Here is a 15,730-nt window from a genome sequence, read left to right as displayed (position 1 = left end):
GCAGAAACAATAATAAAGTGTTGACAACTTGTCAGTATCTTTATTTATGACCTGATTTGAGTTTGTTGACCAATCACAACCCTGGATCAGCCACACTCTCGCGATGTCTCGTGAGACTGAGGATCTCAAATCAATCGACGGTGTTTACGTCTTTTCCAGTGCTAATTTTTCGTCTTTGTGGTAGGATTTACCTATCTTTAGTCATATACATGGTGTAACCTAGCTATTTCGGTATATACTCGTTACTTCATGATCCGGTATTTTGGACCTGTACCGAAACGATTTTTACGGTATTGGACCAGTACACTGTACCGGTCCGCAGCCCTACTTGGCAGCGTGCTGTAGAAGCGATGTGGAAGGGCTGTGGAAGAGGTGTATGGAAGTGTCGTTGTGGGCCTTCGTAGTGCTGACTTCCGGGCGCAAGGTGTCTGGTCGGCTGAAAGTATGTAGTACATGCAAACATGAATGTCATTGATGCAAACTAGCCTCCTGTGCAGGCCTCCGAACGGGTGGGCGTTTAATACTGGGTTTTGTAGAACTGTTGACAACGTACAACCAATGTCCTTGGTACAACCAACCGGTAATCGTAGCTATAGGACAAACCCTTTTTCCTTGGAATTGGACAACACAAAAGACAATCTGTGATTATACATATCGAGCTACATTAGATGCCCTTTATTACTACATCAAGATAGAACAGGACTTGCACATCAAAATAGAACTTTTTGCACACACTTCGCACTTCGTAAGACAACTCCAGACCCGGAATGAAACTAGAGGCTACTAGTATAACAGTTACCCTAAAAACTAGCTCGTATGGAGTGGGTTCCTTTTGTATGCCTTTTTATGTTTTTAGTTATGTGGGATCCGACATGGACATCACTGCAATAATTATGAAAAAATACCCATAACGTTACATTGTTGCACGCAATGACGTATCATAAACCCTGGATCGACGCATTTGATTTTTTTTCCTGTCTCTTTCGCGGTTGTGAAATTACCTATTTCTGTGAGTGAATGTATCGTCCAGCTGGGCGCTATGCTGAGATACCAGAAGACTCACCTGATCTCGTAGACTCCAAGGCCAAATATATAAATGATACCAAACGGAAGTCGGGGAAGATGGCGGTAGCGGACCACCCGAAGAACTTTGCCAGTCAAGAGCCTGTGTCTCTGATATCTCGACGAGCTCATCGAATATGCCAGTTATTCGGAAGGCCGGGGTCAATTCGGGTCAAGGCGAATGCCGTGATCATGAGTCGAGGCTATTTTGACGGCGTCTCCAAACCACAGGTAACTTTCGACATTTCAAACCAAGCATGGCAGGTACACCATTTAGTGCATGCCTAGTGGGCAAAGGTCACTATTTGGCGCTTGCCCCAGTCTCGTACAACCAACCGGTCATCGTAGCTATAGGACTCCTTGGAATTGTCCTATGATGGCCGTTTACTACAAAATATTTCTAAAAAAACGCCCATCCGCTCGGAGGCCTGCACAGGAGGCTACATGTGAACTGTGTACTCTGGAGGTTAAAGTGCGGCATTAGGTAAATAACTAGCTATATGGAAATCGAAAATCTTAGACCCTTATCATTGGTGTTTTTTACAGTGCAGCAACTTGCTTTGCCGTGTATTATGCAATGTATCGCTGTAAATTACTTCGGCTCAGATCAACCTTTTACGGTATTCGATACACACAGCACTCGATAGCTAGCATAGGCAAGGCCATGTTGATTTATATTTTCAAATATATATATATATCTACATCTACATCTACATGACACGGGACAAAGTGCCTCACGGCACATCGCGTCCCGGGAAGGAGGTGCAGCTGGTGTGGCAGGTGGTGGTGCGCAACAAAAATATACAAACAGATGAAAAATGATATATAAATAATAAATTGCAAAATGAAAGAAACCAAACTGTGCAACTATATACAAAAGCCACACCAGAAAACAAAAATGACTCTACAGCTGGGTATTGGCTGGAAGGCCAAGGTGACTGGCCAAACCCGCCTTAAACATATCAAGGGATGTGCAAGATATGAGTGTACCTGGTAGTGTATTCCACTCGATAACAGTTCGAGGGAAATAACTGGCTCTGTATGCTTCTGTCTTGCATGGGATGGTGATGAAGCGTGAGTGATGTCCTCTTGTAATGTTTGTGTTTTTGGTGAGAATGTTGTGTATAGGGATGGCTATCATGTTATTGACTGCTTTATACATTAGGACAAGTCTGGCTTGCTGCCTGCGTTGGCGCAGGGAAGGCCATCCAAGTGTTCTCAGTGTATCTGTCGTGCTTGTTGTTGGTCTGTAATCTCCGGTAACGAACCTAGCGGCTCGCTTCTGTACTGCTTCTACTTTATCTTCAAGTTTGTTTGTCTGTGCATGTAGTCGTTTGTGTGGATCCCAGACTGTCGAAGCATACTCCAGCTGGGGTCTTACGATTGAGGTGTATGCCTGGGCCCTGATTGCTCTGCTTGCCCCCCTCAGATTCCTCCTTAAGAAACCCAGAGTGCTGTTGGCTTTAGCTGTTATGTATTCAATATATTTTATTTATATTATATGGACGGCATCCGCGCGCGTCCGTTTCTAAAAAAAAGAAAAGGTTTCGACCGTATTGTAAATCTGTATCTGTATAGCCGGTATAACCGCCCTTCGGCGTAACTCACCAGCTACAAAAGCAGCTGCAAAATGAGCAATTATATGCCGCAAATTGAAAAAAAATTGAAATATCGCAGAATGCCAAAATCAATTCCAAAGGAAAAGAAGAAAATGTGAAGAAAAGAAAATGAAGAGTCTATTATTCGTCATACCATACTCAGTATGTTTAGTCATTTGCTAAACCAAGTAGATTTCAAAATGAAGGCAACTTTTTTGCCATTTCCTTTTTATTCTCACGCTAGCATCAGTTTTGGGGTTCCCAGAAGATGTCATCCATATTATCAAATCATATTACCCAATACATTATCCCAATTCATTCGTTCCACGACTGACAACTTCCAGAAGTTTCTCATCCATCACGAAAATAAGATCCTCGATTGCATTAATTGTATCAGTTGATTATTTTCTCCGCCGAATGACAGCCTTCATGTGTTATCTGAACGAAGAAGGTTATTCTAGTATTTCGTAATAAATAACGCAAATGAGGCCATAATTTGAATAAGTTATATTTAACGATGTTCACTTAAATAGGTGCGCAGTAAACCACAGGAATTGGCAATTGCGTGACTGTCACGCTACGTTTCGCTCCCCATTGCTCGGAGATCGTTAAAGAAAATAGTTTTTGTATTTGCCGAAAAACGAGTGAAGCGTTTTAGTATCAGTCTGCGAGCAAAAGTGATGCCGTTTTGTCGCCTGATGAACAAAATGGCTACTTTCTATTTCTTGTACATGTCGTAGCGTTACCGGAGGCGGAGATTTTGGAAACGTTATTGCAACATCCTAGTCTTTTTTTTTTAAACTGGAATTAGTGAGCCATTTCAGAATATAAACCATCACCCAGGGAAAATTCATCTTTTTCCCAGCAGCTCCGTAGAAAAAGCGTAAACAAACAGTTTCTAACCAAATTGAAGAGTCAACAGCCGATATTGCCTGGTTACCAAACCTATTATAGCTCCCGAGTCCTATGGAGAGGATGTAGGACTCGGGAGCTATAATAATTTCTTATGAATTATGCAAATATTATGACAAGTGACATGGTGAAGTTGTAAATGGCCGTGTTCCCGCAGCCTTGATTTGATGTTTACGTTCATTTAACTTTCAAATGCGGCAAGTATGAACTGGAGGTTACCACTATGCAATATTAACAATTTCCCATTAATTGTGCAAATTAGGTCTTCACTTACATAATCTATATCTTCAGATGTTTCTACGCTCTCACTCTAAATTACATGTCACAAGTGTTCCACAGTCCTTTTATGGAACAAAGCATATTTATAGAAATTCCTCATTACTTATGCAAATTAGCTCCTGATTTGCATTATTGTCATCTAATTACCTACGTATTAAATATCATGACAATCCGTCTGTCGGTTCTTGAGTTCTAGAAGATTTTTCAACAAACAGCCCTGCAGTTACAGAAGCTGTTAGGGGGGCCTAAACTAATGCCACTTCTCAGGCTATCCCCAGAGCTATCTATCCAAAATTTCCATTGGACAGTCTGGGATGTTCATGAGTTTATGTAGTTATTATAGAAGAAGTGGGTAAATTCGTCTTCCATTGCCTAAAAAGAAGAAGTCAAACCCTGTAAATCTAGTACCATGTACGTTGTAGAATATAGTATAATGCTAGACGTAGATATACATGTAGTCTCACGTACCATTGTACTTTCTTTCTTATGTTGTTTGTAACTGCAATTAGCCCTCGGGCAAGTATTTGCAATAAACTTTCTTTCGATATGGGGCATTCACTGTGCAAGCTGCTGGAAGATCCACGGTGGGGAGTACTTCTTTATGCGTGGGTCCTGGGCACACACCCATATGATTTGTAAATTGCGACGGCATGTCTGCGCGCTTTCAAATCCGTTGGATTCCGTAAGGAGGCGGTAATCACCACTTACAGATCTTAAAAATTTGCCCACGTTTTTGCACGTAGACAGCACGCAGTTGCACGTACGGCGGGTTGTGACCCTCGCTTTATAAAGTTTGTTTAAAGCGAGAGGCACAACACGTCTTACTGGCAACTAGTTACGTATAAAAGCTGGTTCAATACCACTTCAAGCTCAACAATTCTTCATGTGACAAGGGCAAGTTGGAAATGGCCTTCTCCTTGCAGCCCGAAGTCATATCAGAACGCGCCAAACGATTGTGCGCGCTAGACACTATTATAGTATTCTTGGATACTGCTGGAAACAGGGCCATGAGTAACCAGTATGACAGGACCGCTAACCGCGAGGTAATTTTCTTTAAAGCTTTAATTAAGCAAGGGTCACAACCAGCCGTGTGTGTTTTTTGTCGGTACGTTTTTTGGGAGGCCACGCCCGCCACGTTTTCTGAAAACGTGGAAAAGAGCTGGCAAGAGCAGGGAGGGAGTACGTCAACGCACGTCACTCTTGCGTCCGTGAGCGGTTGCGTGCATTGTTCGTTGCGCAAATGGTGAGTTGTACGTGCTTACAACGTACGACCTCTGTGCGATCGTTATAAGTAAGGACTTAATCCAAAAATCGCATTTACAACATAATTAACGTCATATCCGTTTTATCCATCATATCCGTCATATTGCGTTACTTAATAATTATTTGTTCTTATCTTATAATGATTATTACCTTCGCCAAGAAGGTTATGTTTTCAGAGGCGTTCGTGTGTGTGTCTGTGTGTGTGTGTGTCTGTCTGTCTGTAAACACGATAACTCGAGAAGGCTTAAATGGATTGTCTTTATACTTGGTAGGTGGGTAGGTCTTGATGAGACCTCAAATTGATTAGATTTTGGACCCCCTGGCGGCTCGTTGTGGTACTGCAGCGGAACTTCCGGTTTTGATATCTCATGATCTGGACGTGCTAGGGTCACGAAATTTGGATGGAAGGTAGCTCTTGTGCTGGGGAAGAAGTCACGTGAGTTTGGGCCCCCTAGCAGCTTGCTCTGGAACTGCAGGGGCGTTTCTTTAAAACTATTCAAAAGAGGATAACTCAAGAACCGGTTGACGAATCGTCATGATTTTTGGTATGTAGGTAGCTTAAGTGACGCTTGACATAATTATGCGATAATCATGCAAATCTGGATGTGATTTGCATAATGTATGAGGAAATTCTATAAAGCAGCTGCATTACATTATAGGACTATTTAAGCTTGTGATGCATGTAATTGAGAACAAGAGAAACTCAGGCAGATATTGATTATGTAAACTAACACTTAATTTGCATAATTAATGAGAAAATGTTATAATTCCATAATGGCAACTGCCTGGAATTTCATACTGGTATTTGAAGGTTAAGTAAAAGTGAACTTATTCAAATGAGGACCTCATTTGCATAATTTATGAGGAAATGATAGAATGGCTTTGTTTGTTAAGATAAGGCTGTCTTTTGGTGGAGAATATGAAACTGATATAATTTACGCAAATGAGGATCCTATATGCATAATCAGGAGGAATAATCTTTAATTTTTCCCAAAAAATGGCAGAGTTGAATCAATTCAAAGAAATGGCAGGAGAAGAAGAAACACCAGCGAACAAAATATGTTTCACCACACATAGTGTGGTGAAGCCATAATTATCCGGATCATTCTGTATAGTTTGGTAATGTTACTTTGAAAACCAGTGAGGAAAAATATTTCAATCTGATCAACCAGAGTTATGTTAATCTGTCCCTGCCATTGTTTTAGGGACCAGACAGTCTGGGATGTTTATGAGTTTATGTAGTTATTATAGAAGAAGTGGATAATTCGTCTTCCATTGCCTAAAAAGAAGAAGTCAAACCCAGTAAAACTAGTACCATGTACGTTGTAGAATATAGTATATTAATGCTCACGTAAATATAGTCTCACATACCATTGTACTTTCTTTCTTATGTTGTTTGTAACTGCAATTAGCCCTCGGGCAAGTATTTGCAATAAACTTTCTTTCGATATGGGGGTCAATTCACTGTGCAAGCTGCTGGAAGATCCACAGTGGGGAGTAACTTTTTTTACTTCTTTATGCGTGGATCCTGGGCACACACCCATATGATTTGTAAATTGCGACGGCATGTCTGCGCGCTTTCAAATCCGTTGGATTCCGTAAGGAGGCGGTAATCACCACTTACAGGTCCCAAAAATTTGCCCACGTTTTTGCAAGTAGACAGCACGCAGTTGCACGTACGGCGGGTTGTGACCCTCGCTCGCTTTATAAAGTTTATTTAAAAGCGAGAGGCACAACACGGCGTACTAGTGTATGCATAAAAGCTGGTTCAATACCACTTCAAGCTTCAAGTTCAACAATTCTTCATTTTGTTACAAACATGCTATGGAGTGTGAAGGTGCTTTCAATTTGGGACATATATCATGATGTTTGTCTATAAAGTCATGTGATGGTACGAATGTGGATAAAGTTTCAAATGGTTTCGCGGGAAACTCGTGTATTAAAAAGTACATACATGTAGCACTCAGTTCACCTGACACCGATTCGACGTACCTTTCCCTCTACACCACAAACGACCATCCGCAATTATACATATCGAGCTAAATTAGATGCCCTGTATTACTACATCAAGATAGAACAGGACTTGCACATCAAAATAGTACTTTTTTGCACACAATTCGCACTAAGTAAGATAACTCCAGACCCGGAATGGAAGGACTGAATCTAGAGGCTTCTAACGGGCCCGTTAGTATAACAGTTACCCTAAAAACTATGGAGGGGGTTCCTTTAGTATGCCTTAGGTTTTTATTTATGTAGGATTCGACAAGGACATCATTGCAATAATTATGAAAAAGCACCTATAACGTTACATAGTTGCACGCAATGAAGTATTGCAAGCCCTGGACCGACCCATTTTATTTTTATCCTGTTCTCTTTCGCGGTTGTGAAATTACCTATTTCTGTGAGTGAATGGTATCGTCCGAGTAAACACTACCAGCTGGGCGCTAGTAGACTCACCTCACCTCCTCACCGGTATCGTAGGCGCCATTGAAGCCAAATATAACGTTATAAATGATACCAAACGGAAGTCGGGGAAGATGGCGGTAGCGGACCACCCGAAGAACTTTGCCAGTCAAGAACCTGTGTCTCTGATTTCTCCACGAGGCCATCGAATATGCCAGGCATACGAAGAGGAGGCATTTCTGGCCAAGGCGGGTGCCGTGATCATGAGTCAAGGCTATTTTGACAGAGTCTCCAAACCACAGGTAACTTTTGACATCTAATAAACCAAGGAAGCACGTCCACCATTTTAGTACATGGCCTACATGCCGGTGTGAAGGCCCCCAGATGAAAACGATGAAAACAGAATGGCCCAAACTGGAGTCCCTACCGGGCCGAAACAAGTGTAAACATTTTTTAGACCCATGGACATGTTTTGTTTGTTTACGCCTAGCCCAACTAGACCCCCTAGAAGATCCTAGAAGCAATGCTATTTCATGGTTTCGTCCAGTACCAAGTAGATATAACCATGGAGAATTTTCTACCTCCTTGATATAACCAAGGACATTCTTGTACATGTATAATATCCTTGGTGTAAGGGATTGCAGATGTGGCCTTCACTTTGGCACTGAGTGGTCTGTATAATTTATAGTTTACATCATAACTGTACCCTGGCATTTTTATAAGCTGCACTAGTACACTAGATTTGGTATCTGAATTTGTGAAAAAAAAAACTAGTGGCCACTGATACTTAATTATGAAGTATACCCTACATGTAATGAAGTACGCATGAAAGGTACTTCACACTTGTGTTCCCTGTGCTTCCCGCCTGCCCTAGGCCTGGTCCCCGAGTGCGACACAAATGAAGGGGAGTCCGAGTCAGGGCGGCCAGGGCTCTACTCCCATCCTCCCAGGTTCATCATCAGGGCAAATTTTGGGCAATCTAGGTCACCGTGTCCGGGGGCATGCTCCCCTGTTAAATTTTGGATTTTCAAGCCTTCAAAAATGCAATTTCCCTCATTTTATTTTTAATACGCAGATCATGGTGTTGAGAGTGTTTGTCGGTGGTCCTTCGGATGTTTTATTTTCATCCAAGATATTTGTTGATTTTGTCTGTCAAGGATTGGTTTTAAAAAATTTCCGTCACACGCCATAAGGCCACATCAATTTAATTTGTTGGTTCTCGGATTCGCCTCTTCGTTTTTTTTCTGATTTGAACAAAAAAAAAAAAAATTGATTCTGGTCCTGAATCAACTGAAAAATGCTCATGTTTTGCCCCCAACAGTTGAGGAAAGTCCTTTTCTTCCTAGTTGTTACAGTTTTCCCATCTATCATTGCAGTGGTTTGATTAAAAGTTCAAAATTCAATGTTTAGCCTTTTGTGTTGACTTCATGGCTCATTTTGTAGCATTTAAGCCTATAATAGGATGCCTAGACCTGTTTTTATTTTTTATTTTTTCGCCCTGTCGCTTCATATTTTTTCTGAAAAAATCCGAGAACCAACAAATTAAATTGGTGTGGCCTAAATTTCCAATAATTGACGGAAAAAACTGGTGCTAGATAGAGCTGAAGGGGACCAAGCGCTGAAGGCGCAATGTAGGGGGATCCGGGGGCATGCTCCCCCGGCAAGGCGGTCTGTCACTACGACATTCTTTCCCATTGCTGGGGGCGTTCGATAAAGTGTCGGGTTACAAGACACAATTTTGGGCAAACCGTAAAACATTTGAAAATAAACAAACTAGTATCGGAGGGAAAATTTCGTTGAAATAAAATGAAATTTTTGATTTTTTGTTCTAAGTGGATGATTTTTTCAGATTTCGATAAAAAAGTCGATAATTTTCGGGACTTCAGAGCGCCATATTTTAGCCAGTCACCGAGCAAACCTGGCTACACATACTAAGTATTACGCAAGGTCACTGATTTGTATATTTTTCGACGAGTAGGAATAAGATGAAAAATCGTGCTTTAGGAATTTTTTAAATTTCTGACTTAAAGTATCGTTTTTGTTGACAAATAGGTGACAAAATTGAATGTTTTGGCTTTTTTCGCACTTAATTACCCATAATTCAAAATCGAGCGCATTTTTCCAAAATCCCTAAAGCACGATTGTCGGGAATGCCATTACAGTCATTTTGAGCCATAAATGGGGTATGTTTGACTCTCCATTCTTCCAGGTTTGAACGAGTTTTGCAGACATGTCATATCGCCCGAAAGTGTGCATTATGTTATCCATACAGGCCTAAAGAATCATTACAGTATTCAAGGTAACCCAAGGATACGACAGTAGCTTCACTACATGAGGGTCTGCATGCCCTTTTTCGTTAACCGTTATGGGCTATTTTAATTTACCGTTAATCGTTGCCAGCCTGCTCTAATTCAACGTTAAGCGTTATCAGTATGTTCATCGTGAAGCGTTATTGGTCGTTTTAATTCAACGTAAAACGTTATTTGTCATCCTAAATTCAGCGTTAAGCGTTAATAAATAATACTTCGTTACGCCTAATTTTGCCTTTCCAAGTACAGGAAAATGCGTCATTGAAGGTTTAAAAATACAAAATTTCCCAGGGGAGAATGCTTTTGGCGCTCGACTCGCGCCTCTGTGCTCGGTCCCTTCGGCTCTAGCCAGCACCAGTTTTCCGTTAATTACCGGAAGTTTGCGGAGAGTTAAAGAATTTTTTTAACGAATCCGTCAACCTTGACAGGCAAATCAACAAAAATCTTGAGTAAAATATGAAAACATCAGAAGGACCGACAAACACTCTCAAAACCATGATTTGCCTCTCAAAATGCGGGAAATTGCGTTTTTGAAGGCTTAAAAATCCTAAATTTCCCGGGGGAGCATTCCCCCGGACCCCCCTAGATTACGCTCTCAAAATCCATCGGTAAAACTGGGCAGACTGAAAAAATGCAAGCTGGCCGAAGTCGACTCGGACACCCCGGTATTTGTGGACGCACTTGGCGACCAGGGCAGGTGGGAAACACAGGGAACACATACCTTTAATGCTTCATTACATGTAAGGTATACGTAATTTTGTCAGTGATCACCTTTCTCACAAAGCGAGATACCAAATCCAGTGCCGCTCGAAAAAAAAGCCTGTCAATTTACCGTTAAGCGTTGCCGACCGTCCTGAATTTACCGTTAAGCGTTATCGGCCTGCTGAATTTACCGTTAACCGTTGCCAGGACCCCCCCATGCAGACCCTCCTACATGTTACATGTCCACTAAAAATGATAGCGGACATGTACTGTCCAGGAAACTGTTTGTATCTATAGAAGGGTCTGCCTAAATACCTCAACCGACCTCAACCGGCCTCAACTGACCGCGTAATGGGTTAATATGCAGTATACGTGGGCTAACAACCTTTTCCAATTCTCTGGATACATTGTCTATGCTTGTATGAAAAAAACACTGTAACTCTGACGTATTTACCAGTTTTTAAAAGTTATTCCTCTGGTTTGACGGAGGTCAATGGAGGTCAAGCCGGTAGGCGTACGTGCTTAGCAGCTTGGATGTCAGGCTGGAAAACACTCGGTATATAGCTACATTGTATTATGAGTTGGTTATTATAGTATTTGTGCTTTACTATGATTTATAAACCAACATCTTTGCATTCTGTTGCCTGTATAAAGCAAATAAGGTGTCCAGAAATTCCCCATGCAGGCCCAACGATGGCGACCCAACATGGCGGCCATGAAAAGCATTCTAACGTTGAACCAGAGGAATAACTTTTAAAAACTGGTAAATACGTCAGAGTTACAGTGTTTTTTCCATTCATACAAGCATAGACAATGTATCCAGAGAGTTGGAAAAGGTTGTTAGCCCACGTATACTGCATATTAACCCATTACGCGGTCAGTTGCGGTCGGTTGAGGCCGGTTGAGGTATTTAGGCATACCGTCTATAGAAAAGTGCTGTTTTTCTATCTGTTGCGAGTCACTCAGGCAGAAGGGCTTGTTTTGCCGCTTTACCATAAAATCCCTTTCATCACTCAGACCTGATCTAAAAAGGATTTGAGATGAAAGCCAGTGTTTATTACTGACAGGATCGGGCAAGGAAGTTTCGGCGTCCGAGCGATTGTCGGACGTATATGCTTTTTTTGATCTGAGTACTGTGGTCGGGCACAGTGAGCCAAAAGAGGGCCTCTTGCATAAATACGTAAATATCAAACTAGTGGTTAGAATTGGGGCAAATTTTTTTATTGTTTACATCATACGTGTGTTTGCTATAGAAAGCAAAAAATCTCTTGATATACGATTTTTTGATTGGATTCACAGCCAAAATAGTGGCCTACTTTAACGTGTAAGTCTAGGGACAGCGAAATTGGCGTATGAGACCTTTAGACCATTTTAGCAGGTCAGTTTCAATTATGTCCTTTATCATGTGCTAAAATGAATTGCAGGGATGGCATAGTACAAACTTTAAACCATTGGTTTGCCAGGTGGCAACAAATGATTCTCTAACTATATTTTTTCACTTCTCAAAGAAATGTTGGATTTATCCGTTGAATATAACCAGTGATGGAGGTTACTTAATTTAGAGTATTGTAGTGTAATTCATCCCAGAAGTTTTCTGACAATTCTCCACCTTTAAACATAATCTCCAAGCAGAAATACAGTAAGTTGGATGTTGTTTGACAGGCTAAAACAATCAGCTTGGTGATTAGGGGGTAAATGTTGGCAATGCTGCCGATCCTGCTGTATTTAGCAATATGCATTGCCAAGAATGCCTGGCCGTAGATGCTATGCTATGCTAAGATCCCCCATGCAGACCCTTTATTCAGACTGGACAGATTTTTCCACCCCCCTAGACCAGTCCAGACTGGACAGGTTTCGTCCACCAACCCCCAGGGATAAGGCTAGTATCAGGGCCAAGTGTCTGTGGACACCAGCGAAGGTGGGCCCAGCCTTAGCCTCACGATTTTTTCGCAGTACTTTTGTGTTTTGGGATCCACCCTTCTGGTCAGCTTGGTAGAGCCCTTAGGTAAAGGTCAAAGGTCATGTACAGAGTCCTCAAGAATTTCAGTGCCAAAGTGCTCTTGTCACAGTGCATCAGATACAGCTAGTACTCAACATGGATGCGGCTCTACCACTCCACACATTGTCATCCTGTGGTGCCACCATTGTGAAGAAACATACGGGTGCCATGTTGATGAAATTTGTAACCGAAGTCAAGACCAATGGGTATGATTCGGCAGAAAACACTCAGGTTTGAACGTATTTTAACATACCTGCTCTGTTAAATCTATGGTGATACATGTAATGTTGATAGAATTGTGCTCACATTTTTGTGCAGTGACTTTCAGTTAGTCTCCGCCAGACTTCTTTTGCAGGCTGAATAAATCGTAGAAATCGGCCTAAAAAGGCCGCAGAGAAGGTAGTCGGCCAGAGAACTTGCTGCTCCATTTGCCCGCCCGAGGGGTTTGTACGGCCAGCCAAACTCCCCCCAGGCTAGACTCCCCCGTAGCGGTAATTTACCAGCGGGCGAAGGGCTCTTGTGGCCGGAAAACGAGTTCTGGATTCCAGGGTAGGAAAATGGTAGAATCACAAGCATAGGCTTACATGTAGTTAGGGTTTTATATACATGTAACCTCCTTGGGAAGATTCACTAAGAGTACGTCTCAAGGAAGTTTGAGACCACCTTAAACCACCAAGTGTCTTAAAAACTACCTGATTATCTAACGTAAATGTTTGCACCTCTAAGTTCTCATGCCATGGCTTCCTGCCTCAGCGTGCAGTCATGGGTCATACACAGGGCAAATACTGACCTCAAGTTGACCTCCTGTGGAATACTCCACTTTTACATGGGGGAGACTTTTATCCCCAATCCAACAGCCAGAAGAAAACTTGATCTTTTCCGTCTTGGAATTAAACCTTCCATGATGTTGATGTTGATAAGCATTAATAGAATCTGATATGATCTGGAAATGTTGTGTATAGGGAGTTTTTTTTGTCCTTAAGGCAAAGTGGAACATTCCTTTTCGCACACCAGTACATGATTTCAGGTCAGCTGCACACAGTAGTTCAGTCCTGGGTCAGTTTGTCAGTGGGGCAAGGGGCATAATTTACTGTATTGGAAGGATAGCTGCAGGCGTGCAGAAAGGATGGCAGACAGTGATCTCTCAGAGAGGGTGCAGAAAATCTTGGCCAGGCTGCAGGCAAACCTGCTGCTGTCTGATGTTGGCTGGAAAGTCAAGTCCTGTCCTTTTCACCCCAAGGACAGCCCAGAGGTTGGTTTGATGGTTTGATCTCATGTTACTCTGGCCATAGTTTCTCCCTCCATGCTAAACACAGCAGGGAGTGTGGAGTCATCCAAATGCCCAAGCAGATTTGCACACTGTGCTGGTGTTGTGTATAGTTGACCATCAGAATAATGGCATCTCACACATAACGTACACACTGTGTAACTACATGAATACTTGATTTGAGGATTATGGCACTGTCTATCAAGATACTGTCCTGAATTGCTTTGCACAAAAAATACCTCCAGAAGAGTACAGTTAGTGTAGTTAACTTCACTTCACCTGCAGCAGCCTGATTTCCTTTTCTCCTGATAAATTTTCGCAACAAATACAGGTAGATGTTTGTTTTATATCGCATTTACAGGTAAACTGCATCAAGGTGTCCTGTAATACACCTGATCCAATTTTGTACTTTTGTAAGTTCAGTACAAGCTCTGCACAATAATATATAAGGACCAGACTGATAGCCTGGTTACCAACCCTGATTTACTGCTGAGTCTCTTTTGTCTTCTCTGCACACTAATAATCTCACCCATTAACTACATGTAGTATTTATTTACATATAACATATGTTTGAAACATGATAGTGAAAAAGTGAGAGTCAGTAAAAACCTTGCTTCAAAAAAAGTCTTGCACAGGCTTGCTGTTGTGCACCTCAGCATGCTGAGGGGCAAAATGACAAGCCCAAACATGCACCTGTGCAAGCACGTCTATACCCCCGATTCGGGGAATCAATAGACGTAAAACTCGGATAAGAAGAAGAAGAAGAAGAAGTTTACAAACACTTATTTCCCAAGTTGTCTCTTTGGGCATTGTAGCTGTTAGTGAGAAATGATAGACTTTGACCTTTGCTATTACATGTACTTTCACTGCGTCCAGTCAGAACAGGATGTTTTCTTCTTAACTGTGCAATTCGCCTACGGCACAGCAATGTTCTAGCCTGGGTTCCATCCTGGTTAGTTTACATCCGCTCCCACAGTCGCTACCACCAAGTAGCGACTGTGGGAGCGGACGTAAACTAACCAGGATGGAACCCAGGCTAGCAATGTTCTCAGCCCTGTAGATTCTTGAGTTTTTTCAGGGCTGCTTTCTTTGATCCTCAGGAAAAATCTACTCAAACTAGAGAAGTAACATTTGCAAAGCAAAATACATAATGTTTGGACATGGATAATAATGGACATGGCCATGGTCTGCCCTGTTAATTTTTATTCAAACAAATTCACACACATGTACTACGAGTATATGGTGACAAGAGCAGAGCAGACCATGAAATTGCAACATTATGTAACCCAACACCAGTCACCATGGTGACAGACGTCAACAAATCATGTCATTGGCCAGGTCAGAGGTTAGTGTTTGGAACAGAAGAGGAAGAAACTGAGTAAAAACAATATGTTTTCCTTCAGTAAACATAACCATGCTCATTACAATAAAATGTACTACAAATCACTTAATGTTCATGGTAGCAAGACTTTGCGGCCATAGAAAAATGGACATGTTCACGGAACTACACGTTTGCGGTGGATGCAGGTGCAGCAAATAGGAAGTCGGCAAATTATTTGTTCACGATAATGATAAGTTCATGGAACATATGGAACGAACGAATGAACGTGTTGTGAATATAAAAGCACAGCGAAAATATTAACAGTTAACTTGTGTTAACACTATACCAGTATACAATTGCAGGAAAGACAGTATCGCATGAAAATGTCAAATGATGTTCAAATTTACTAACTATGTCTCATATCTTTCAGGGTGTTGTGGACTTTGGAGTCAGTGAGAACAAGCTGATGTTTGATGTTGTCGAGAAAAAGGTAACGTTACGCAGTAGTCAGTCCAGCGTGCAAAATACCTGGTTGCCCGGTTGCCCTGGGCAACCTATTTTTGAACCTAGGTAGCCCAGTGTGCTACCTAAATTCTAAGAATGCCCCCCCCCCCG

At 41.8% G+C, this 15,730-nt stretch overlaps 2 protein-coding genes across 4 annotated transcripts in view; one reads left to right on the top strand and one right to left on the bottom strand.

Annotated features, from left to right (window-relative positions):
• Nucleotides 1-13,779, bottom strand: part of LOC109485167 (battenin-like) — a 27,548-nt gene extending 13,769 nt beyond the window's left edge. The window contains exon 1 of one of the 3 annotated variants that reach the window (XM_019788616.1): nucleotides 13,247-13,779. The gene's annotated coding sequence lies outside the window, so the exon portion shown is untranslated. Of the gene's footprint in view, nucleotides 1-1,063; nucleotides 1,289-12,833; nucleotides 12,851-13,246 lie in introns of those variants that run through there. The other 2 variants (XM_019788614.1, XM_019788615.1) reach the window with 2 other exon arrangements.
• Nucleotides 7,498-15,730, top strand: part of LOC109485116 (1-aminocyclopropane-1-carboxylate synthase-like protein 1) — a 9,058-nt gene continuing 825 nt past the window's right edge. Inside the window, exons 1-2 of the mRNA XM_019788548.1 lie at nucleotides 7,498-7,819; nucleotides 15,546-15,605. Of these exons, the coding sequence (XP_019644107.1) occupies nucleotides 7,652-7,819; nucleotides 15,546-15,605 (228 nt within the window). The 5' untranslated portion in view covers nucleotides 7,498-7,651. The remainder of the gene's footprint in view (nucleotides 7,820-15,545; nucleotides 15,606-15,730) is intronic.

This window comes from Branchiostoma belcheri, unplaced genomic scaffold (genome assembly GCF_001625305.1).
Source record: "Branchiostoma belcheri isolate BF01 breed outbred unplaced genomic scaffold, Haploidv18h27 scaffold73, whole genome shotgun sequence".
In the NCBI taxonomy this organism is placed as follows: Eukaryota; Metazoa; Chordata; class Leptocardii; order Amphioxiformes; family Branchiostomatidae; genus Branchiostoma; species Branchiostoma belcheri.
The sequence above is the reverse complement of the archived record's forward strand: the minus strand, read 5'-3'. Positions and strand labels throughout refer to the sequence as shown.